The sequence below is a fragment of the Elgaria multicarinata genome, chromosome 3, assembly GCF_023053635.1.
Source record: "Elgaria multicarinata webbii isolate HBS135686 ecotype San Diego chromosome 3, rElgMul1.1.pri, whole genome shotgun sequence".
NCBI classification, from domain to species: domain Eukaryota; kingdom Metazoa; phylum Chordata; class Lepidosauria; order Squamata; family Anguidae; genus Elgaria; species Elgaria multicarinata.
The window spans coordinates 10,969,095-10,994,712 of NC_086173.1; the positions used below are offsets into that span (position 1 = coordinate 10,969,095).

The 25,618-nt window shown below is 46.7% G+C and overlaps 1 protein-coding gene across 3 annotated transcripts in view; it reads left to right on the forward strand.

Annotated features, from left to right (window-relative positions):
• Positions 1 to 25,618, forward strand: part of COL5A3 (collagen type V alpha 3 chain) — a 162,955-nt gene that overhangs the window by 111,179 nt on the left and 26,158 nt on the right. For all 3 annotated transcript variants that reach the window (XM_063119273.1, XM_063119272.1, XM_063119274.1), the window contains 18 exons: positions 3,975 to 4,028; positions 8,007 to 8,060; positions 8,682 to 8,735; positions 11,307 to 11,414; positions 11,975 to 12,064; positions 14,516 to 14,569; positions 14,940 to 15,047; positions 17,111 to 17,218; positions 17,482 to 17,535; positions 17,730 to 17,783; positions 18,139 to 18,246; positions 18,953 to 19,006; positions 19,116 to 19,169; positions 20,659 to 20,712; positions 22,419 to 22,472; positions 22,726 to 22,833; positions 23,548 to 23,601; positions 24,443 to 24,496. In XM_063119273.1, the coding sequence (XP_062975343.1) occupies positions 3,975 to 4,028; positions 8,007 to 8,060; positions 8,682 to 8,735; positions 11,307 to 11,414; positions 11,975 to 12,064; positions 14,516 to 14,569; positions 14,940 to 15,047; positions 17,111 to 17,218; positions 17,482 to 17,535; positions 17,730 to 17,783; positions 18,139 to 18,246; positions 18,953 to 19,006; positions 19,116 to 19,169; positions 20,659 to 20,712; positions 22,419 to 22,472; positions 22,726 to 22,833; positions 23,548 to 23,601; positions 24,443 to 24,496 (1,278 nt within the window). The remainder of the gene's footprint in view (positions 1 to 3,974; positions 4,029 to 8,006; positions 8,061 to 8,681; positions 8,736 to 11,306; positions 11,415 to 11,974; positions 12,065 to 14,515; positions 14,570 to 14,939; positions 15,048 to 17,110; positions 17,219 to 17,481; positions 17,536 to 17,729; positions 17,784 to 18,138; positions 18,247 to 18,952; positions 19,007 to 19,115; positions 19,170 to 20,658; positions 20,713 to 22,418; positions 22,473 to 22,725; positions 22,834 to 23,547; positions 23,602 to 24,442; positions 24,497 to 25,618) is intronic.

Below are 25,618 nucleotides of genomic sequence, written 5' to 3' on the forward strand. Positions count from 1 at the left end.
CATCTGCATTGTACATCTGTATGTGATGTATGCTGTAAATGTGTATCCTCTATGTGTTATTATTATTATTATTATTATTTATTTATATAGCACCATCGATGTACATGGTGCTGTACAGATAACACAGTAAATAGCAAGACCCTGCCGCATAGGCTTACAATCTAATAAAGTTGTAGTAAACAATAAGAAGGGAAAGAGAATGCAAACAGGCACAGGGAAGTGTAAACAGTTGTATATGTGTATGTTGTATATGTATGTGAGAGTGTGCGCACATACTCTTTGGTTTGATTGCCACCAACTGCTGGCCTGTGACCCTCAGTCTTCTCCCAAAAGCGGGTCTATGACCCCCCTGGAAAAAGTGAAGCAGAAGTTGAGGGGGCAGGATTACAGTTTGAGATTGATAAACAAATGGTCAAAGAACACCTAATTTCCTTGAATGAGTTCAAATCTCCAGGGCCCGATGAACTGCATCCTAGAGTAATGAAGGAGCTAGTGGGAGAACTCTCTGAACCGCTGTCTATTATCTTTGCAAAATCCTGGAAGACGGGTGAGGTGCCGGACGACTGGAGGAGGGCTAACGTTGTCCCTATCTTCAAAAAGGGCAAAAAGGAGGAACCTGGGAACTACAGACCAGTCAGTCTGACATCCATCCCTGGGAAAATTCTGGAGCAGATTATAAAGAAGTCAATTTGTAAACACCTTGAAATCAATGCAGTGATCACTAGAAGCCAACATGGATTTGTCAAGAACAAGTCCTGTCAGACAAATTTGATCTCATTTTTTGATAAGGTAACCTCCCTTGTGGACCGTGGGAACGCTGTGGACGTCATATATCTTGACTTCAGCAAAGCTTTTGACAAAGTACCACATGACATTCTGATTAACAAACTAGCTAAAAGTGGGCTAGATGGAACAACTATTCGGTGGATTCACAGTTGGCTACAGAATCAGACTCAAAGAGTACTTATCAATGGAACCTTCTCAAACTGGGCAGAGGCAACGAGTGGGGTGCCGCAGGGCTCAGTCCTGGGCCCAGTGCTCTTCAACATTTTTATTAATGATTTGGACGAGGCGGTGCAGGGAATGCTGATCAAATTTGCAGATGACACCAAATTGGGTGGGATAGCTAATACCCTGGAAGACAGAAACAAACTTCAAAGTGATCTTGATAGGCTGGAGTGCTGGGCTGAAAACAACAGAATGAAATTTAATAGGGATAAATGCCAAGTTCTACATTTAGGAAATAGAAACCAAAGGCACAGTTACAAGATGGGGGATACTTGGCTCAGCAATACTACAAACGAGAAGGATCTTGGAATTGTTGTAGATCGCAAGCTGAATATGAGCCAACAGTGCGATATGGCTGCAAATGCTATTTTGGGCTGCATTAATAGAAGTATAGCTTCCAAATCACGTGAGGTACTGGTTCCTCTCTATTCGGCCCAGTGGTTAGGCCTCATCTAGAGTATTGCGTCCAGTTCTGGGCTCCACAATTCAAGAAGGACGCAGACAAGCTGGAGCGTGTTCAGAGGAGGGCAACCAGGATGATCAGGGGACTGGAAACTAGGGGTGTGATCCGCTCCGATTAGGAGCGTAGAAGCAGTAGCGGATTGGCCTGCTCCGCCTTACCCAGAGGCGGAGTAGGAGCGGACCGCGGACCCCCTAGAAGCAAGGCGAAGAGAAGCGACCATTTTTCGGAGCTCCGAGTTCAGGCGGAGCGCTCCGGTCGCCATCTTGAAAACATTTCGCCATAGGATTGCATTGCGGCAAATAATCACGCATAACTAGGTTGTTTTTGAAGCTATCGTTCTAGAAATTCTTGTGCTCAGAGAGTCGTGGATGGGGGTCATTTTGAGACCACTCTCACCTCTCTGCATTGTCTGGGTCGCGTGCTATATTTTCGTGAAAATCGGGTCAACCGCGCGGCTCAAACGGCGTATTCGGCTTTTCGCCCATAGGATTGCATTGAGGGAAAGAATCGGGGATAACTGGGGGGGGGGGTAAAGCTATCATTCTGAAAATTCTTGTGCACAGAGAGTCGTGGATGGGGGTCATTTTGAGACCACTCTCACCTCTCTGCGTTGTCTGGGTCGCGTGCTATATTTTTGTGAAAATCGGGTCAACCGCGCGGCTCAAACGGCGTTTTCGGCTTTTCGCCCATAGGATTGCATTGAGGGAAAGAATCGGGGATAACTGGGGGGGGTTAAGCTATCATTCTGAAAATTCTTGTGCACAGAGAGTCGTGGATGGGGGTCATTTTGAGACTACTCTCAACTTTCTGCATCGTACGGGTCGCGCGCTAGAAGTTTTTAAAAAATCGGCGGGAAAAATACCTTTTTCAAAGGGCTGAGGGGCAGAGTCAGCTCCCGGTCATGATGATCCCAAAGTTGGAGGAGGGCATAGGCAAAACAGGTAACTTGGGATTCTGGGAAACTTCTCTTTCTTCATCTGAACGGGCTTTTCCCCGTGTTTTTTAACACAGTAGCCCCACCAAATGCACAAACACAACCTGAAATCATATACTAAGCCAAGAATAAGAGATAGAAACACAGCACTGCTCCCCACCCTAACCTTGGTGAACAACTGAATAGATGTGGTGCAAGGGGATGAGCTCCCCTAGGGCATCTCATCGTGGACGTGCCCCCACTCTCTCCTGCACTGGAAGGCCATTAGAGCCTTCCAAAGAGAGTAAAACGGTGGAGCAATGCCTATCATGAGTTGAAGTGAATGGTCACTTTTCAGTGGTGGAGCAATGCCTGTTATGAGTTGAAGTGAGCGTTTTACTTCTTCTCAGAGCTGTTGGTGGCTGTCTTGAACTGGCAGCTACTTCCCCCTCCCCCGGGCGCGTCCCCCTATTGCTGGTAAAAGACAGATATAGCCTTTTTAAAAAAATTCTTCTTGCTGTTTATTGAGCAACACTGCTGCTTTTAATTCCACCCCTCCTTTGTTTATTGATTGATTTATTCCATTTTATATGCATTACTGGCTTATCCTTGGCTCACTTCCTTATGCCCCCAGAAATGCCAGCTGCATGCCTGCCTGCCTTCCCTCCCTCCTCCCCTGCCCACCTCGCAGGGATGTTGTGTGTGGGGTTCCCGATTTTCAAAAATTCGCCAAAAATCAGGGGATGATGGGATTGCTTTGAAACTTGGCGTGCGTGTGTATATCCCCATGAGGTGTCATGGTGCCAAACATGAGGTTTCTAACTTGAACAGAAAAAAAGTTGTATAATTTTTTAGCTTTCAATGCAAGCCTATGGGGGGGGGGGGAAACGGAGCTCCGGATCCGGATCCGGAGCTCCGAGCGGAGTGGAGCGGAAGTGGGCGGAGCGGGGGCGGGGCGGAGCGGCCCGATCCGGAAAATGGCGGATCTGCAAGTGAAGCGGAGCGGGGGGTCCGTGCACACCCCTACTGGAAACAAAGCCCTATGAAGAGAGACTGAAAGAACTGGGCATGTTTAGCCTGGAGAAGATAAGATTGAGGGGAGACATGATAGCACTCTTCAAATACTTAAAAGGTTGTCACACAGAGGAGGGCCAGGATCTCTTCTCGATCCTCCCAGAGTGCAGGACACGGAATAACCGGCTCAAGTTAAAGGAAGCCAGATTCCAGCTGGACATCAGGAAAAACTTATTGACTGTTAGAGCAGTGCGACAATGGAATCAGTTACCTAGGGAGGTTGTGGGTTCTCCCACACTCGAGGCCTTCAAGAGGCAGCTGGACAACCATCTGTCAGGGATGCTTTAGGGTGGATTCCTGCATTGAGCAGGGGGTTGGACTCGATGGCTTTGTAGGCCCCTTCCAATTCTGCTATTCTATGATTCTATGAAGGTAGCCACAAAGGAATATGGCCCTCAGGCCCAAAATGGTTTCCTACCCCAGGTCTAAGGTGTGATGTGATGGGGATGGGAGCGAGGAAACCAAAAAGTTAGACCAAGAAATGTCTTACAGTGTCTTCTCCCATTCTTTCCACAGGGTCCTACTGGACCACAGGGCCCCAATGGATTCCCAGGACCCAAGGGACCACCTGTGAGTATCCCACTGTTTCTCTAGAAACAAAGTGAGTTATGGAACAAAACAGAGACGTTAGAACTCAGGAGGGATCATGTTGTAAGGACAGAGAAAAAATGTATGGTCTAGCCAATATAGGTTTACATTTGAATTACACACGCATAGAAAGCAAAATCCAGTGTAAACATCTGCTGTGAAAATTGCCTGAGCAAATAGTCCCTCCTTGCCAGAACGGGTCTGCATTATCTGAGGACAAAGGATTGAGCCAGAACACATCCCTGTTGCCTTGGAGTTTAAGCTGCAGGAAAGGAAAAATTAGATCTTCATTCTCAAAGGATATCTTCTGGAGTCTAAGGGCCTTCCTAGATGAGGGTTTAGCCCGGTGCGAGGCCCAGGCTCCCTGCTGTGCATGCAGACAATGTACAGGGGATCCCGGGGTCAGGCCGGTCTAAACCCTCCCTTGTCCCGGGATAACCGGATCCGCTTGTGGCCCGGTTTTTCTGCAGCCCTGGGCTGAACCTGGGGCTGCGGAAGATCTAGCTAGTTCCGTGGCTTTTCCCGGCTGCTCGCTTACTTGCGAGTAGCTGGGAGAAGCCGCGCACTGGGCACAGCCCTCCATATGAGCACTGTGCCCATCGGGCTTGGGGAGGAGATCACGGACGGGGGGCGGAGGGGGCATCGGACATGCCGAGCAGGCGAACAAGCGGGGGGGGTGGACGGGTGAGTGGGGAGGTGGACATGGCGAGCGGGTGGTGGAGGACAGGCGAGGGGGTGGACAGGCGAGCGGGGGGATGGACATGGCGAGCGGACGGGTGGACTGGCGAGCGAGCGGGCTAGCGAGCAGACGGACGGGCGAGTGGGGGGGCGAGCGGGTGGAAAGACGAGCGGGGGCGAGCGTGGGGGAGAGCCAGTGGGCGAGCGGGGGGCATCAGACATTGGGGGGGAAATCGGGGCGGGGGGAGTGGGGAACCCTTTAAAAAAAGACTTACCTCATCGTTGGTGCGCTCCTGCGCACATGGCCTCTTTAAGTTTTTTAAAAAATGGCCGACGTGATGGGACTTTCCCTTACCCCATCGCATCTCACGTGTAGAAAGGGATGGCGGCTCGCGCTAGCTGCAGTGCGGCCTCGCTCCTTCTCCTCACCGGATTAACAGGTAGGTCTAGCAAGGCCCTAAGAAATCAGTCCTTGCCCCACTTCACCTACAGGTAGAATGCTTTCGCTTGTATGATGAAGACCAGATTAACTAACCAGTATACTTACCAAGCCTATAGCCTTCGCCTGAAGGAAGCTCCTCATGTCAATGCCATTACATTGAATGAATGCCAATAGGTGTGCTGGTGATTGCATCACTGTGCTTGTGTATGTCTGCAGTTCTGCATATACCCAGATTTAAAGCATGGGAACAGCCACTTTATTTTTGGGAAACACTATATTTTGACTTCCAGCACAAAGTGGAGATCCAATCAGTTGCCTGCTTTACTACAAATGTGCATGGTTTCGGGGCTAGAGGTGGGAAGACAATATATACAACTTGGTTTGCTTATAGTGGTGCAGGACTCTATAATCTACCCAGTGTATGGCTTTGGCTTTGCCATGCTACATATTTGTAGCTAGGTTTATTATTTCCACGGAATACATGTCTGAGAGGATTATGGAACTAAGAACTCAATATCTGAAATGTGAAACTCACAGTTTACAATTTGTCCTTAACTTGCAGCCCCTCTGACTTTTGGAAAAAAAACATTTTTGCCTTTCACTATTTACGAGAAATGCTGGCAGAACTCCTCTGCCCCATTCCCACTAGGGATGGGTGAATGAGCAAGGTTTGAGATCATTAGGTTTCTCTGAACGTCTTCTGGGCGCTCATCTCATGCTGATTCCCATACGCACTTGTGATTACTGCTCACTCTGTGTGAACAGGCAATTTACACAAGCCAAGCAGTGATAAAAGAGCACCTTTTATCAGCTTAGGTTGATATACCAACTACGCCCTTATCTGGACAGAGATAGCCTAGCTACAGTTATCCATGCTCTGATAACCTCTCGCTTGGATTACTGCAATGCGTTATACGTGGGGCTGCCTTTGAAAACGGTCCGGAAGCTTCAACTGGTACAAAACAGGGCAGCAAGGTTATTAACAGGGACTGGCTGGCGAGATCACATCACGCCAGTCCTTTTCCAGCTTCATTGGCTGCCAGTCCAGGTCCAGGCCCAATTCAAAGTGCTGGTATTGACATTTAAAGCCCTAAAAGGTTTGGGGCCAGGTTATCTGAAGGAACGCCTCCTCCCATATGTACCTACCCGGACCTTAAGATCATCCACAGGGGTCCTTCTCCATGAGCCCCTGCCAAAGGAAGTGAGGCAGGTGGCTACTAGGAGGAGGGCTTTCTCCGCTGTGGCACCCCGGTTGTGGAACGAGCTCCCCAGAGAGGTCTGCCTGGCACCTACACTGTACTGCTTTCGTCGCCAGCTGAAGACCTTTTTATTCACTCAGTATTTTAACACTTAATTTTAACTTAAATTTAAATTTTACTGTTTTAACTCTGTATTTTAATCTTATATCAACTTTGCTGTGTGTTTTTATCCTGGTTGCGCTTTTTATACTGTATTTCGTAATTGTGTTTTAACCTGTTGGGTGTTTTACTGTGGTTTTAATTTTTGTGAACCGCCCAGAGAGCTTCGGCTATTGGGCGGTATAAAAATGTAATAAATAAATAAATAAAATAAATAAATAAATAAAAGCAGTGTTCGAATGGGAGATTTGTGCAAATCTCCCCAAATTTGCGCAAACCTAATTTGCTCAAATTTCCTCTAAAGACTAAAGCAGAACTGATTCAGGCTACTGAGGAAGTTTCCACACAAATCAAGGTCGGAATCAGGAATGAAACGATTGCGAGCATGTGTTCAACAAATTGTGAATGTTTTCGGTGGACACGTACTCACAAAAATGAAATTCTCCTACATGTCTAATCCTAAAACCCACTCAAGTAGCTGTCCAAAGGCATTTGGATCACTCTGTAGTTGTCACTTTTCAACACCTAAAAGGTTGCCAAGAAAGCCGAGTGTTGCACCATTTGAAGCAATACGTTTGGAACTGAATTTGCATTCAGCAATTTTAAACTAAGGAAATGTGTCTAGATTGGAATCCCCACCCTGCCAATTTTTTTTTATTCTTGCCCAAAGGCACTGTGTTTTGACAAAATTTGTTTTCCCTAAAACAATTAATTGTGGGAAGGAGATGTGTGAATGTGTGTGCGAGCTCATAAATTGGGCATGTTTCTATCACAACATTGTAATAGCTTGCAATGTTGTTTTGAAGCTGCCTGGAGGGGACCAGGTGGCTGATCTTATTAGATCCTCTGTTATAAGGCCCCCTTCTTTTCCAGAGCTATCTGATTCCCATCTCTGCCCTACGGAGCTTTGATTGGGAGCTCTTCTGCTGGGCCTCCTTCATATATCACTGTCCTTTCCTCTCCTTACATGTTCATGATCAGAACAACACTTGAAAAAGTGCAATCCCTGCCTGATTTTTTGAAGGCTTGTGGTCTGGGTTTCCCACATCCCAAATGTTTCCCAACTGCTCATTTCTCTCATGCACATTTTTTACTGCTTTATTGCAACTGTTTTATTAGCCCTGGTTCAGCATAGGCTACCCAACATATCCTGCTGTTATGAAACTGTTAAATATTACCCATTTCACAACAACTTTATACCAATAAACCTCTCTCTCTCTCTCTCTCTCTCTCTCTCTCTCTCTCTCTCACACACACACACACACACACACACACAATGTCATAGAGGATCATTGCTGTTATAGGCCAGGTCTGGTGCTTTTGCATAAACTGTGTATACATTTCCCCAAACTTTCTGAGTTGTATGTTTTAGAAGTTTGGCTGCAGCATTCTAGGGGCATTTCTGGGGGAAATAGTCTGTCCTGGCCATCACATGACATCATCATTGTCAGCATCTTCATCATCATTGTTTGTGCTTCGTAGGGCCCTGCTGGGAAAGATGGTTTACCGGGACATCCAGGCCAGCGTGGTGAGCCAGTGAGTATTAATTTGAGCAGAAGTTGGTTGGTTGCCTTAGACAAGGGGTGGGTGAAAATTAGATCCCCAGATGTTTTGGACTTCAATTCCCAGCATTCTTGGCCATCGGCTATGCTGGCAGGAGCTTCTGAGAGTTGAAGTCCAAAAGATTCTTAGATCTACCTTCTGCCCACCTGTGTCCTAGACAAGAAGCATAGTTTCTGTGACTCTGTTCGACCAGTGACAGCACTGCTGTCTCCTTCTTTGTTCCTTAATGGGTGCAGCATTCCTCCTGCCTTCTTTCTGGAAGGGAGGAAAATGAGATGCATTTTCTCTGTGAGGTTATTATTATTATTTATTTATTTATATAGCACCATCAATGTACATGGTGCTGAAATCACCAATCCTTCCAAACTGGAAAATGGCTGACTGGATTACAGTTGCACCTCTACTAAGAGGTGGGGCAGTGTGCATCAGACAGCTGTTGGGCAGGGCATCAGGGCTCTCTTAGCAAATATGGCAACCATCCCATTTTATTTTATTTTTAGTAGATGGGGGAACCATAATAGAGATCTCTGTGGGACTTCTTGCTTGGAGGCCCTTCCTCTTGGGATGGTAACCTTTCATTTCTCCTTGCTTCAGGGATTTCATGGCAAAAATGGCCCACCGGGGCCTGCTGGTGTTGTGGGGCCACAGGTAAGGAGAAGATCTTTAGTTTGCATGTTTGTAGACACAAGAATAATCTCAGCTGGGGTAGCAGAGAGACTTCTGTGCATGTAGGCAAACCTGGGAATTGAAGTTTTACTGTCTGTCCAGTGTCTCAAGGATGAGGAATTTTTTCCCCTGCCCTGTGTTTAGTAGACACTATACGTGAAAAAGATTTCAGAATTGCTAGCTACTTGGCCAGGAATGGATGGGGACGGGTGATTGATGACCAATGATTCTGAACCTCTCAATGGAGTCCGGTCATCTGCCCTAGCTCTGAGAAAGGCTGCAGCTGCATCAGAAATATGGTCACAGTTGTTCTGGAGGTCAGACAACAGAACAAGGAGATGATAGAAGGCAGGAAACTTTGGCCTCATCTACACCAAGCAGGATATTGCACTATGAAAGTGGTATGAAAGCGGTATGTAAAAGGCAGGAGCCACATTACTGCTTTATAGCAGCATTGAAGTGCCCTGACAACTGTTGGGGCCCATTGACACAGACCATATACCACTTTCATACCACTATATCCTGCTTGGTGTGGCTCCTGCCTTTTATTATTATTATACTGCTTTCAAAAGGCGGGATACAAATAATAATAATAATAATAATAATAATAATAATAATAATAATTCATATCACTTTCATAGTTCAATATCCTGCTTGGTGTAGATGAGGCCTTTGTCTGAGACTGGTGCGGTCAGATACCAGATTGAGCAGGCCTGTGAGAAAGCAGGAGGTGGCAGCGGCATGCTCATAGGGATGAGTTGCTTAGACTGCGGAAACTGGATTGGCCGCAAGGGTTTTATAGAGCCTGGTGTGTTCCAGTTGGCTTGTGGAGTCAACTAACCATTTTAAAGCTGGGAGGTCTCCTGATTCTCTTCATGCTGGAACTGCAGCCTAGTGGGCACCCTTTATCCATAAGGCCTAGTCAGCCTGTCATGTAGTGGTGCAGGATCTAAAGTCCTGGAGACTCACTGCAGGCCTTCCTGGTTATATACACACTTACAGACACATCCTTACAGATTCTGGTCTTTGCTAGACCAGCCTATATTCTGGGGTGATACCCGGGATCGTCCCTGTGCGTCCAGATGACGCACAGGGGATCCTGGGCTCAGGCAGGGATTAATCCTCCCTGGCCCCAGGATATAGCCCTACCCTTTGGCCCCGCTTTTCCCTCGAGCGTGTGGCCCATTTCCGCGGCTTTTCCCAGCTCTGCGCAATTACTCGCGCGGAGCCAGGAGCTGCGCCCATCAGGGCTAGGGTGGGGGGAGCGGGGAAATCAAGTGTTGTTGTTGTTTTTAAAAAATGACAACCACTAACCTTGCCATTTTTAAAAAAATGGCAGGCTCAACGGCTCTCGAGCTCGTCACGCCTTGCCTGTAAACGAGGGCAAGATCTTGCGTTATTCATAACGCGAGGTCTCCCCTCCTCTCCCCGGATTTTCACTTAGGTCTAGCAAAGGGCTCTCACAATTGTAAGCATGTAAGAATTGATCAGAATAAAGGTGCATCCAGCCTCATCTCCAACAGGGAGTAATCAGATATCCCCAGGACAGGGGTGGGTTGATTGTAGCTCACCTGATGTTTTGTCCCTCAACTCCCATCAGCCCTAGCCAGCATAGCCAATGGTGGGAGTTGATGGGAGCTGTAGGCCCAAACATCTGGAGTGCTACAAGTTGCCCACCCCTGCCCTAGGGTGTGCCCAAATAGGGTATGATGGAAATAGCCTTTCATCTTTTTCTTTTAATAGGTTGGGACTTTTATAGCTTGCGGGGACAGGAGAAACAAGTGGCAAAGGCACAATCAGGGATTATAACATTATGAGGTGTATAGCTGGGTAGAGAAGCTGTGCTGAATTGGACCATAGGCCTGTCTACTCCAGCATGTCGTTCCAGCAATACCAGGCCAGATGCCTATTGTTGGACAGTTGTTAGACTTCAACTCCCATGAGTTCCAGCCAGCATGGTCAGTGGTCAAAGGTGACAAGAGTTGTAGTCCAGCAGATCTGTAAGGCCACAGGTGCCTCACTTCTGGTTTAGAGAGTGAATAGAGATTGCATGCTCCCTTCTCATCACTGAAACTCAAGGTCAACACCTTTATCCTTGCAATAGATGCGGGGGGGGGGGGGGGGCGAGAAACAGAATTACTCCTTCAGCCAATTCATCATTAACATATGGAAGTTATAGCCACAAATTGGGGTCATTGCCACTAATTTGGGTGGCTTGGGGAGAAAGAATCAGACAAATTCATGGAGTAATTGGGTTGTCAATGGCTATTTACCATGATCGCTGCAAAAGAAGCCTCCATGTGCAGAACCTTCTTGTTCACAGGCAGGGGAGGAGCAAGGATTGACTTTATGGTCCCCTGCTTGTGACTATATTAAGCAGATGTAGTTCCTCATGGAGGTGTTCAATGGGTCCACCCAGTACTCAGGAGGGATAATTTGAAGGCAGCACCAAGGTTAGTGCCTAGCTGCTCCAGCACGTCTAACACAGTCATTGCCACTTTTTGCCCCTGACTTGTGGCTCTCAGCCAGTCCTGTTCCTTCTCTGCATCACAGGGAAACTCTGGAGAAACGGGGCCCATGGGGGAGAGAGGGCATCCAGGATCCCCTGGTCCTCCTGGAGAACAAGGGCTTCCAGGTGCTGCTGGCAGGGAAGGTGCCAAGGTGAGTAGCTGGAGAAACGTGGAGGGGTCATAGTTACAAACAGAGAGGTCACTAGTGCCAGAGTTTTGTCGATGCAGAGTTCTGTCTCTAAATGGGACATCCACGTTGACTTCAATGGGTCTGCTGCATGTACATCCAGGAAGTGCTTCATTTGTTTTTAGTTCCAGGGCAACGAGCATTCTTGTAATACCCGACATGAGAACTAGTAACTTATAGTATTGATTTTATTGTTGTGTTTTTTAATGGTGCTTTTATTTGTTTTATTATGGCTATCATTTTTATCTTGGCCTTATTATTATATCGTTAGCCTCTCTGAGCATCATTTGTGTGTGTGTGTGTGTGTGTGTGGAAAAGCAGGGTATCGATTAAATAAGTCTTGCACAGTCCAGTGCAATGAGAGCCAAGTACACACGTTGGAAAACACTGTGCAAATTGACAATGTGTAAAATATGGCAGGGCAAATGAAACCAGCACCCATCAAGTAGGGCAGGTGTATTTCCCATGGAGGTGAGCAAAGAGATCAGAAAACTGCTTGGTGTTTTATTTTGCTTTACTTCTAGGGTGATCCTGGACCTAGCGGCATCCCAGGTAAAAATGGCCCTCCTGGAATGAGAGGCTTTACGGGGGCTCGAGGACCTGCTGGAGAGACTGTAAGTGTTTGCCACACTGGGGAGAAGGAACTGGTGTGGGAGGTAGTAGTTGCAATGGATCTGGAGCAGAAGCTGCAGCTTGGCCTGCCACTGCAATGGCAAGCACTTTTGCTGTGCAGGTTTTGGGGCACATTTAAAGTTCCATTCACCTGTAATTGCTGAACCTTCATGTTCAATAGCAGTATACCTCTGAAAATCAGATGCCAGGGAGGGGAGAAACAAGGAGGAGGCATGGTGCCCTTCATGACCTGCTTGGAGGGATTCCTGGGGGCAACTGGCTGGCTACTGTTGGAAACATGATACTGGGTTTGATGGGCCTTGGGTCTAATCTAGCCAAATAGAGTTTGCATGTTCTTTTGTGGGGAGGTAAATCATGGTGAATTCCTCTTGAGTTACTTGACTTGGTAGGGTTGTGGAATCCCTGATATTTTTAGCAGATCGTTGTGAAGGACTAGGGGGTTGGGAAGTGCTGTTGAGTTATGAATTGTACCAGTTTTCCTGTTAGGTGGTAGACTACAGTGGTGATGGGTAGATAAGGATTAGTTTGATATGTTTTATGGCTGGTATCTGGTGGATATGTTTATGACCCGGCTGGCGCCAGGACCCAGCTTGGTATGTGGGAAAGAGTGGGAGTAAGGCTTCCCGAGGGCCGGAGTTTCTCCGAAGTCCCAAGGTCAGTTAGAGGCCTCGCACCTGTATGCTATCTCCTAGTTGAGCTAATTGGACCAAGTGTGTGAAGAAGATCAAGTACCCTCATTAGGGAGGAGGGGGTGGTACAGCCAGGGAGAAGAGGGATAAAAGAGCTAATTGGATTAGGCTTCAGAATGTCTTCGGCCTGGGGCGATGGACGTCTGAAGCAACCCGGTCGGGGTGCTTGAGGGAAGTTAGAGTTTTGTTATGTTTTAGGGTCTGGTTTTCTAGGACAAGGCTCGCCACTATTTGGCCGGGAGAAGGGGGGGTCTAGTGGTGTGGCTGCATGCTTTTAGATGGACTTGTGGTTAGTATTTCCTAATTCAAATCTACCTCATACTACCCTTTCCCCTCCCTTTTATTCCCCACCGTTTTTGCATTGTTTCTGTGGCTGCTGTCGACCAAGGCCTTACTTACTAGTTATGTTCATGTATTAAACTTTTGCTTTGGTCAGCCTGGTGTGTTTGTGTGTCTTTATTCCCAAAACTACCGGTCCTATACCACGGGGAGTGGGGAACCCTGGAATGAACCCTTGGGAAGGACTGATTGACTCAGGCTTCCTTTACAATCATCATAAGCCTGGGCTCAGAGTCTGCTCTCAACTACAGTGAAACAGAGGCAATAGTCCAAAAGTAGATGCTTCAAACAACTAGGGCAGCCCAACCCATCTGGAAGGTGCCATGTTGGGGAAGGTTGGTCTAGGCTTAATGTTCCTGAGCTCAAGGGAAGAACAGATGAGGCTTGCTCAGGCAATATTACTGATGACCCAGGAGTATAAGAACCCTTGTCACATGTAGTTCAGCAGGACACTGCCTCACTGAGATGGATATATCAAAGGAGGAGTCACTCCTCTATTCCTTGCACATACATGAACCCAGGCCACCTCTTTGACTACCCGTACCAGGTGCTAGCATTCCACAGGGACAAAGATACCCCCTGAATGAGCTTCGTCAGCTACACCGGCAGTGAACAACCTTGTGATCAGCATGTCTGAGTGCTTCAGCTATTGGGCAGTATAGAAATGTAAACAATCAATCAATATCTATCTATATTCTTTAACCCATTCATGGTGGCTTCCACCTTCAGCAGAATTCACATCCCTTGATAAAACCTGACCCATGTGAACACTAGATGCATTACTGGAACCTGTAGAGGAGCAGATTCCATAAAGGACATATGCCATAAGCCCTGCCAGCCAAAATGGAGGTAGACCCACACGAATGCAGCAAATATTGATAGACAGAGAGTTTATTTAAAGCCCATCATCCTGTGTCCCTCAGTGGCCAACCAGATGCTTCTGGGAAGCCAATAAGACCGGAGGGCAACAGCCCTTTCCTGCCATAGTTCCTCAGCAGCACCTGGTATTCAGAAGCACTCTGCCTCTGATCCTGGAAGTGGTGTACCAATAGCCGTAGCCTCCATGACTTTTTCTAATTCTCTTTTAAAGCCATGAAAGTTGATGGCCATTGCCACATTTTGTGACTGAATTCCATGGTTTAACTGTGCACACATAGCCAGTTCCGAAAGCATTGCCCTCATCATCAAATCTCATCAGTAATGTAGTGTCATGACATCATCATCTCCACTCTGTGTTCCCTGGTTGGCTGGTATTGTTTGTTCTGTTTTTCCCACCCCTACTTGGAGATACCAGGAACCGAACATGTGCTCGGGCCCTGTGCTACAGTCCATTTACCATAGGTCTCAAAAAGGTGAGAAATTTTGCACCATCCTTAACCATTTTAATTTTGTTTTCTCCCAAAGGGACCAACCGGACTGAAAGGGGCTGAGGGACCACCTGGTCCACCAGGCCCCACGGTGAGTAAGACTGGCATCCTTTCTATTATTATTATTATTATTATTTATTTATATAGCACCATCAATGTACATGGTGCTGTACAGATAACACAGTAAATAGCAAGACCGTCAGGGCATGTTTAGACAATTCCACCCTTAGAGCTTACAAGGAAGACAAGAGTCTTCAAATACATCATGGGGGGGGATAGAATAGTGTGGATTTCTGATGGGGTGGGGGAACCTCAGTTGTAGCAAAATGGAGTCTAGGAGGAGCGCTCTTGGTGATGCATTGATGGATCAATGACAAATATTGTTGGCTACAAAGAAGAGACCTGTGGTAGAGAGGATTCTAAATAAGGAGATAGTTTATATATCTGTTCCCTTTCAACAGGGTTCCACTGGTGAGCGAGGGCCCTCAGGGGCAGCTGGGGGCATCGGACTGCCTGGACGAGGGGGCAACCAAGGACCTCCTGGCCCTGCAGGGGAGAAGGGGGCACCGGTATGTACAAGTCATCCCCCTCCCTTCCTTGCCATCAGTGATCAATTTCTGGAGAGAGAAGTTTATTGCTCAAAGCTACCTGGAGGCCATGCCCGTGACCTAGGAGCCCATCCCCTACCAAGCCTGAGCTGTTTCTGGGTGCACTTTGGTAAAGGAAAACCACTCTGCAGATGCTTAAGGAAACACTTCTTTATTCCGGTTTTACAAGCTCTAGGATTTCTCTTAGTGAATCCTTAGGCTCTACACCACAAAAGAATTCCCCACCCAAACCCACTTTATGTGGTCTTTGTCCCCATCATGGACCTGGTCATGGACTTGGGGGCCGCCTTGATGCCATCTTTGCCCCAGGGTGGCTCCAAATCTGCGGTGCATCAGTTATATGATGCAATTTTGAAGCCTCCCCAGGGCAAAGAGGCAAAGATGCATGGCTGAAAAGTTGGAGACTTACCTTGACTTTTCCATCTGGAGCAAGGCCAGCCTGGCCCTTCTGCCAGTGTGTGCTCAGTTGGAGTCACTCCGGGGGCGTTCCCAGGCAGAAAGTGACCTATTGGTTGCTGGAAGCTGCAAGAGGGGGAGGGGGAAGGGGTGGGCCTGGCCAGCCTAATGGCCGCCGGAAAGCCCATGCTGCCTATCCTTATAAAGACAACTTGCCTCTGCCATGGACCAGCGATGGCGTGGGGTTCGGCGGAGGAACGGCACCAACCTGGTGCCATGAAGAAAGCCCCATGGCCTTATATCTTAACGATAGATGTATTTATTTGTATGCACACACTCACACACACTTCGTGTTTATTAGGCTGACATTTGTATATCGGAATAGGGGCAAGACTTTGGGTTTCTTGGACAAAAGCAAATGTGCACACATACAACATCTTTTGAGAGCCACTGCAAATCTTACTAGAATGATGTAAAATGGGTGAGGGGAGGGAAAAGGAGAAAACAAGGAGTGGAAAGAAACGTTGAGTTGTTTCAATCAGTATCTAGGGTTTTGTAATTTATTTATTTGTATTTACTTATTCACTATTCAATGTATGAGTTGCCTATAGCCAAAGCTCTCAGGGTAACATTCATAATAAAATCAAACACAATTAAACCAATAATAAAACACGTATTTAAAAGAATTTAAAAGCAGCAACAGCAATCATTTTAAAACGAGAAATACATACTAAAGCAGTTAAAACATGGGAAAGGACAGTTTTAAAACACAGCTTAAACGTGTTCATTCCATTTCATTTATTACATTTCTATACCACCCAATAGCCAAAGTTCCTTTGGTGGTTCACAGCATGATAAAACATAAAATAAAATCTTTAACTTTCAAACATTTAAAACAGTTTAAAGCAAGTTAAAAACAACTGACAATAAAACTACCAGGACCTCATAAAAAAAAAAAACACCGCTCCTTCCCCCCACATCAAATGCTGTCATATGCCTGGTAGTAGAGGAAAGACTTAACCTGGTGCCGAAAAGGTGACAATATTGGCACCAGGTGAAGCTCACTGGGAAGAGTATTTCACAGTTGGGTGGCCACCACTGAGGAGACCCTCTCCCTTGTTGTCATCTTGTGAACCTCCCTGATTAAAAATTCAAACGAGCAGCAGTTAAGAGAGAGAGGGGTGGGTGGGGAGCAAACTGGATTGATGGCAAGTGAATGTGTCGCTATCAGATTTAAAATGCTACTAAGAAAGAAACAATAAAGATAGGCTAGAGGTTTAAAGGAGGCTGAGAAGGAAGGGTGTTCTAAAACAATTGTCCATATGATCATTTGTATTGGTAAGGGGTGGCACAGTAAATTTAATACTTCCTGTATGGGTTGCTAACTTCAGCATGTTGAAAGGAAAGAAGTGGAATGCACTTCAGGGCAGAACACACCTGAGTACACCTGGATTACCCAAGCTACTGCTAGTTTTCAGTAGCATAAATCAAGTGAAAAAACAAATTATACCAATTTCAGGCCTCTGTAAATCACTGGGATCCACTCTTCTACATGAGGTGATAGCTGCATTTCCCCCTAGTTCTACTCCCCACCCCACCTGTCTTCACCTCCATTTCCACTTTTCCAGGGTGAGCGAGGCCCAATGGGTCCAGCTGGGCATGATGGAATCCTGGGTCCAATAGGGCTGCTGGGCCCTGCCGGGCCACCGGGACTGGCTGGAGAAGATGGTGACAAGGTAAGAGGCCTGCGCTTGGCCTGTGTCTGAAGGAAGAGGGAAAACATGTATAGGGTCCACAACATAGCTGACCAGGCCTGTTTTTGTTTCCTTGACAACATATTCCATGGCAACAGCTTTATTGGGCTTTCTCTAGCAGTGGTTTCCTCAGCCAAGGCTTTACTCAGTGGGCCCATGTTTACCTGACAGTGGTTTCCGTGGTGATGCTTATGTGTTCATGGAATGTTCTCTCTTTCTTTCTTTCTTTCTCTCTCTCTCTGCAGGGAGAGATGGGTGGTCCAGGACAGAAGGGAAGCAAGGGAGACAAAGGGGAAGCGGTGAGTCAGTGTCAGCTTGCTGGCTCACTTTGGAGTGTCATCCAGCATCGCTGCCCTTTCAACTCTATTGTTGTGATCGCTTGTCTCCTCGCTTTTTTGGCTGGACCAGGGAGTCCCTTTTCAAGTGAACTGGAGAGAGGCAGTGGACAAGTGGAGGGAAGGGCATCACTGGCTTATGCTTTGTCTTCCTACAGGGTCCCCCAGGACCTACTGGGATCCAGGGTCCTATTGGGCATCCAGGCCCTGCTGTGAGTATTTACTCCACCCCCAAATCTGTAATGATCCATCTATATTGCAAATCCAAAAAGCTTTCCTAGAAGGGGTTCGTCTCCTCTGACAGTCCTCCAGGTGCAGCTCAGCTCAGCTCTTCTCCCTTATTCCCTCTTTCCCCCCATAGGCCGTTATGCTGACCCATGTCACTGGGCATCACTATATTCCTCGAGACTTGTGGCCGAGGATCGTAGCTGGCTGTGATGCCTTTCATTGCCACAGTCTCAGCTCTGGGGCTTTACTAGCCTCGAAACAGATGTGCACGTGTGTGCTGGAGAGGGGGAGAGATTGCCTCTAACAGTGGAAATCCTAACACGGTTGTCTTGAAAACAGGGAGCTGATGGGGAACCTGGGCGCCGAGGGCAGCAGGGCATGTTTGGACAGAAAGGAGATGAAGGAGCCCGTGGATTCCCAGGGGTCAGTGGCCCATCCGGGTTGCAGGTGAGTATGGAAGCCAAGGGCTGAAGCCACACGCGGAGGGTGTCAGCTGTTTCCTCAGCTTTATGAACCTATCTGGAAATGGTTTGCGAAGGAGTTTGAAGCTGGGGCATTACAGGTCTTTGGACCATGCTGAAAGCTGGAATAAACCTTTAAACAGAATTCTAAATTTGGTGAATTGGCTGAATTTTGAAATTCCGAAAGTCAATATTTTATGATTGGGGTTTGCAAACGTTGGCAGTTATATTGAGACGGGCACACAATAATTCTGGGCTGCTTAAGTTTTTAAAGCTTGAAATGTGTCATGGTAAAACAAAACAAAACACTTTTTTTTAAAAGAAAAAATACAGTTTCCAAGCGTATTCAAAAGTATCTAATGTATTTGTTTTGTCAAAACTTTGCAAAAGGCTTTAAGGACTCCCTTACGTAAAATTTGAACTGTATGTAACACTTGAATCAAATCTGTTTGAAATGTGCCTATGAACCTCTTTGAAGCTATGAATTGTGTTTGAAGTTACATTTGAAATGAAACTGAAAAGTTGAAATGAATCTGTGCGTTCATTTCAAATGGAAAGTTTGATCGCTTGAATGTTGCATTCCAAACTCATATGCGTAGGTTAGCAGACTAGAGGGGAAGCAGCAGGATGGAGGGAATGCTGTATACTTGCTTAACCTTGTGTGTGTGTGTGGGGGGGTGCTTCCTTCACAGGGGATGCCAGGCCCCCCAGGCGAGAAGGGTGAGAGCGGCGACGTTGGCCCAATGGTAAGAGCCATCCACTTCGCACCTCTTCAGCTTCAAACCTGCCTTTGATTCTGCTGCTTGTACCTCTTTATGAATCTGACCTGTTATCTCCCCCCCTTTCACTCTCTAGGGACCACCAGGATCTCCAGGGCCCCGAGGCCCACAGGGTCCCAGCGGTGGGGATGTGAGTAACATTTCTTTTTCCACATAAAGTGCGTGGGAGAAGGGCCTGTTTGTGCATTTGGACACCATGGGTAGACTCTGCCTGTTACTTCTCACCATGGAAGCAAGTATTTCCCAGGTGGTAAATCATCTGGTCCCTTTTGGACCTCTGCTGCTTATGATTGTAGTCAAGCTCAGAGGCTGACAGAGTTTAGGGTTGCTGGTACCATTGTGGTTGGAAATACTGGGAAAAATATTGTATTAAATTTAATAAAAACTAGGGTGACCATATGAAAAGGAGGACAGGGCTCCTGTATCTTTAACAGTAATGTAGAAAAGGGAATTGCAACAGGTGTCAATTGAAGTGGGTGAAATTCCCTCTTCGTCACAACAGTTAAAGCTACACTAGCTATAGTAGAGTGGCCAGATACAAAAGAGGGCAGGGCTTCTGCAGCTTTAACTGTGTTGATGAAGAGAGAATTTCACCCTCTTCAATTGACACCTGCTGAAATCCCCTTTTCTACATTACAGTTAAAGATACAGGAGCCCTGTCCTCCTTTTCATATGGTCACCCTAATAAAAACAGATTGTGTTAATAAAACTAAAATACTGGCAGACCCTCCCTCCCTGTTGGCTCAGCAGGGAGCCTCAGAGAAACCCTGCATCTGACCCGAATGCATTGATTCCTGGTGTTGAGGTTGTGTGTTTGGTGCTCATGATAGCCATTGTGTGATATGCTCATCACATCTTGAGTGATCCCCGGAATGGGAATTATCCGCAGTAATTGACTTGGTAATGACAATTTCAAAGCCTTTATCGAGTGGTGGCTACAATGACCACATTTTTCATTTATTGATTGGATTTTTATAATACCAAGAGCTCTAGAAGCAGTGTTAACAGGACCATAAAACACGGATTCTCTTGGGGAATCCTCTGGGATCAAAAGGCAGGATAGAGAATAAATAGCCTAATAAACATGGCCAATAAACCCAGCTTATAACTAAAACAACAGAGGCAGGAGGATAATGATTATGATGATAGAAATAATCCCTTCCTTTATGTAAGGTACCACCTGCAAAGGATCCAATAGATAGCTAAACAGACTGCTGAGGAGGTAGATGTTTAGGGTAACATACCATGCAAAGTTATCTTACGAGGACCTTCCACAAGCATTTGGGCAAGTGCAAAGACGCAGCAGCTTTCATAAGCATGGAGCAGAGGTTCCAATGTGTGTACATTGCCCTGCATCCATAGTGAGAAGCATCTTTTGCTTTGGTGTCAGGATATACTGTGCATGTTGAATTCCTCAGAGAGCATCACATTGAAACGAGTCTAAAGATGATAAAGGACAGTTATTCTGCCTGGGGTTGATGGTGAAGGCAACAGGGAATGAGTTTAAGGTGCAGCAGACAAGACATTTTGTTTAATATTTGTAGGTGAGGGAAATCTTTAAGGACACCGTGGTGGGCTAGGCACATTTTCTTAAATGCTTGTGTCCCTTCTCATTCCAGGGCCCGCATGGTCCACCTGGTGGACTGGGACAGCCAGGAGCTGTTGGTGAAAAGGTGAGTCCAAGCCAGTATATTTGGGCTGGAGGGTCAGCCCATGCAGTTTACAGGTGAGCTCGGGAGCTGGAGATTGCATAATGGAAGAGCTGCAGGGCCTTTCTTTGGGTCCAGTGGCACTGGAAGCACTGTTAAGAGCATCGGCTATTTCCACAGCCCGTGATCCTTACATTTGTTAGGGAAGGAGAGGATTCGATTCTTCCCTGACACATGCAGTGCCACGCTTTTCTCTGTCAATCCAGGGTTTTGCCAGCAGCAGATTAGCCATGGAGTTGTGCGTTTAAGCAAGAGGGAGAAAATGCAACCCGTTTTAGAAAGACACCAAGAACAGGGGGAAGAGAGAGGAAGATGGGAGCTATTTGGAAGCTGGATGTGTCAAGGGGGTTCTGTTTGTGGAAATCTTGTGTATTTGGGATACTGCCATATGGAGAAGCTCAGCGGGCAAGTTGGGGTTCTCAGGGAACATCCATCGACAGGTAGATAGGAAAAAGTGTTCTCTGGCAAATCAGGAAACAGAAGATCTAATGCAGCTTTTCCCAACCTTGTGTCCTCCAGATATTTTTAGATGAGGATTCCCAGCATCCCTGGCCTTTGGCTATGCTGGCTGGGGTTGATGAGAGTTGAAGTCCAAAACATCCAGAGGGGAACTAGGTTGAGGAATGCTTATCTAATGTATAAAGTGAGGGGTGCTTGGGCTGCAATGTGCCCAAACTGATAATCTCTCAACTGAAAGCCCCACCTCCACCATGCTTGTGGCATGACAGCTTATTGTGTTTATACAGCCATGAGGGAAGCACACTCTGCACATGTTCAGATGTACTCTTTAGTTTAGTCTTCCAAATTGTGCATCTGAAACAGGGTAGATAAACTGGGTTTATGTGATCTGCTCACATATACATGACTGGGGCGGGGGGGGGGGGAATGTCCTGTTCCTCTGAGCAGGAACCAGCTTGTAGAGTAGCTAGAACAGAGTCTATATTTCATTATAGCCCTGTGAAATGAGAGTAGCAGCATCTAGGAACTGTGCCAATAGGTCCTGGGGTGTCTTTTAAGAGATGCTACTGATGGAGGTGTTGTAATATGACAGTACTTTTCTGAAAACAGATCTCAGCTAAGAACTGGGAAGGCTGGTTTGAGGTTCACTCTTTAAGCTTCATCCCATGTACCTGTTTCCCTTGAATTATCCCCATACCATAAAGCTGTCATCATCATAATCATTGTTGTTGTTAGCGAAATCACACCCCAGGCGGCGGTGCTCCTAAGATCCTTTGCATACCAGGAAAAGGGTTTAAGGGGGAGAAATGTAAAAAAATATATTAAAAATCAATGGATGTCCCAATCTGATTCAAATTTGTTATGCTAAAATCCCTCCTTAATATGTATTACTGTGCCAATTTTGATGTCTCTATCTTTAAAACTTACGGAGATGCAAGCATTTGTTTAATTTGAAGTTTAAAAATATCAAATCCTCCTCCTGTGCCCCCAGTGGCCGCTCAGAGAACAACAAAAGATTCGCTCTTAAAGGAGTAGTAAAATAGGATGCTTCTTTTGGCTAAGAAGCACAATTAAAGAAGGATGCATGGGAGTGCTTCACAGTAAAAGCAGATTATAATCTGGAAAACTTCAGAGTCCTTTGCACGCAATTCACAGTGATTGCACAGTATAACACTGGTGTGATGAAGCTATTTGTTTCTCTCCCTGTCTAGGGTGAGCCAGGTGAAGCAGGGGACCCTGGACCTCCAGGGGAGCCAGGACGGCAAGTGAGTTTCTGAGTTTGGGGGAGAGGTTGGAGGAAATGCAACGCTTCCTCCCCACCCCTTCTAGAGCATGTCTGCACCAAGCCGATTTCTGCTTAAGGCTGGGTGAATCCCTGAAGCTGCGATACACTTGGCTAATTTGGCTCAGAGCAATCCCACTCTGGGATAAAATGAGCAGCTTATCAGAAGTCGTGTTTGCAAAATCTGGTCCCATCCCAGGGGACTCTGACTGGCATCTCTGTGTGTGCATCCCCAGGGCGTGAAGGGTGATTTAGGTGAAAAAGGGGACTCTGGCCAATCAGGAGCTGCAGGGCCCCCTGGCAAGAAGGGTCCCCCAGGAGAAGATGGATCGAAAGGGAACCTGGTGAGTTACTGTCTTCTGAACTTAGCAGTGGCACGGTCTACCTGGACACAGATTGCAGTCCTTTATACTTAACACTGAGTACCAATAGGCTGCTAGGTGCTGTATCACATCCGTCCCCAACTTGGTGCTCTCCAGATGTATTGGATTACAATTCCCAGGACCCCAAACCAGTCATTGGCCATGCTGTTTGAGGATGACGGGAGATGTATTTCAATATATCTAGAAAGCACCAGGATGGGGAAGGCGGCTTTACTTGGAAGGGTGGGTCAGCTCAGCTCCCAAAGAGCTGCAAAGAAGACATTCTGTGGCCCTATGCATAACCCGATTCCCTAAAGTGCATCAGAGGAGATTCCACAGCCCCACTGAGACCGGCAGAGAGAGCACATGCTCTGATTCCATAGAGACCTGTGGAGCAGAGTCATGGCTTCAAAAAGACTTGTGGAAGGGTCAAAGAATGCTAAGGGGCATTTGTTCTAGCCCCCCCTCCCCGGTGAAGGCAGGACCATCCATTACAGGGATGTTCACCCACTCCCCAGCCAGCTTGCAATCCAGACTCCCCCAGAGTCCATTGAACAAGCAAGTGGACACAGTGCCTCCAATCCATTCACAGTTGGGGGGCAGAGTCATTTGGTTTCAGCTCCAGAGAACTGGTGCTTTTGTGGGGTTTGTTTCAGAGGCTGTGTGGTACTCAGTGCTCATCTCTCTCCATCACAGGGCCCAATAGGATTCCCTGGTGACCCAGGCCCATCCGGAGATCCTGGCCCTCCTGTGAGTATCAGCCTTTGAACAGAGCTGCTTCACTGTCAGATTTTATTTCTGGCTGTGGAGAAGGCACTGACTTTGGGCCTGTAAAAAATCTTTCTCTCTCTCTCTCTCTCTCTCTCTCTCTCTCTCTCTCTCTCTCTCTCTCTCTCTCTCTCTCTCTCTCACACACACACACACACACACACACACACACACTTTTCCTCCTTAATTTATCTCACAGGATTATTATGGGGATAATATGGGATCATCCCCTTGTACACCATCCCCTTGAGAGAAGGGAGGCTTAGAAATGTAATCAATATAATTATCCATTTCATAATGAAATGCAGAGCGCATGTGGCCTGCTGCACAAGCAGTTCTAGCCTGTAAGGCAGTATAGCTAACAGCTGGAACAAAATTTTGTGCACATTTTAAAATATGGCAAAAGCTTCCCCCCCCAATCCATTTTTTAGTGTATAGAGCATTTTAAACAATAACCATTTTTCAAACTCAGCATGATTGGGGGGAATCCCAAAATTTTCAGAAGGATAAAAACAAAACATAAGGAGAAAAAAATGGCAAGTAGACTCGAAACCAGCCCAATGAGCACTGAGCAGTGGCCACAGAAGGCTGTCTGTTAGAGTGGGCGGGGGGGATTAAAAACCCAGGTGGGGGCATGGAATGGAGTATCAATGGAAGAGGGCATGGCTGGCTGGGACCCTAAACAGGAGCACTCCACACTGCAGCATTTTGTTGCAGATGTAACTTGTATTCTGTTTGTTCTCTGGGGTTAAGTCAAGTAGGTTTCTCAGTGGCAACTGATAGACACTGATGCCAATTTGCCCCAATCTTTTTTTCTGTTCAGGGCCTAGATGGAGGTCCTGGTGAGAAAGGTGACATCGGAGATCCTGGGCTTCCAGTGAGTATGGCAGGCATACGTTCTGTGGAACAACCCTGCCTCCGCTTCCCACCAATATTGCTGTTTTCGTCCGTATAAACCAAACAAAAGCATAACTAAAATGGTCGGTACCTGTACATAGTTCACACCTAGTGTGTATCTACGTAAAATATTTAAAATGGTTTGGCTGTCAGTGTTCCCTCTCCCCAGGGAAACTAGAGAACGGTAGTTCTTAGAGGGAGGAATGGGGCTGGCCCAAGACGTTTTGCTGCCTGGGGCAGAGCAGCAAATACCACCCTGTCCTCCACCCCTCAAGTCAAGGTGCACAGTACCCAAGGCCCGCCATGATATTTTGGTACCTGAGCTAGACAATCCCACAAGCTCCTCTCCCCCTACCTAACAGTAAAAATAGAATAATAATAAAGTAAGAAGGCTTCCGAGCATCCTGTGCAGGTAGGAGGAGTGTGGTGGAGGTGATCTTCATTTCTCTGTTCTCCCGCCCTGCATTTTTCACTAGACGGGTTTTTTGCCCATCTAGCAGAGATGTTTCAGAGGGAGAGGGGAAGAGGCTGGCAGATTCTGGCCTCTCCGGTCTCCTCCCCTCCCTGCTCACCAGAATGCCCTCTGTCTGAGTTTGGTTTTCTGACTTTGGAGTGTATCTGGCACAGTTCTTTCTCTGTCAGCTGCAGGGGTGGGGAATTGCTGACTCCCACTTCCGAAATCATAGCGTTGCCTCTGATCTCAGAAGGGGGAAGCTAAACAATCCTATGGCCCCTGTCTAAGGAGCTTCGACTGTTGGGCGGTATAAAATTGCAAATAATAATAATAATAATAATAATAATAATAATAATAATAATAATAGTATTGCTTTCTAAATAATTAACAATTTGCTGCCTTTTCATGATTCTCAAAAATCAGCTCCCTTAGGTGGTTGCTTCACTCTGCTTAATATTAGAGCTGGCTCCAGGAAGGAGACAAGAAGCTCTAACTAAATTCTCAGTATTCTTGCAAACTGAAATTTCCAGGATTAGGGGGCAGGGAGGAGGAAACAATTTTATTTATTTTATTCTTACAGCAGTACGCCTATACCACTTAATATAGTCAAATCTCTAAGGGGGTTACATAGAAAAGTATCAAACATCT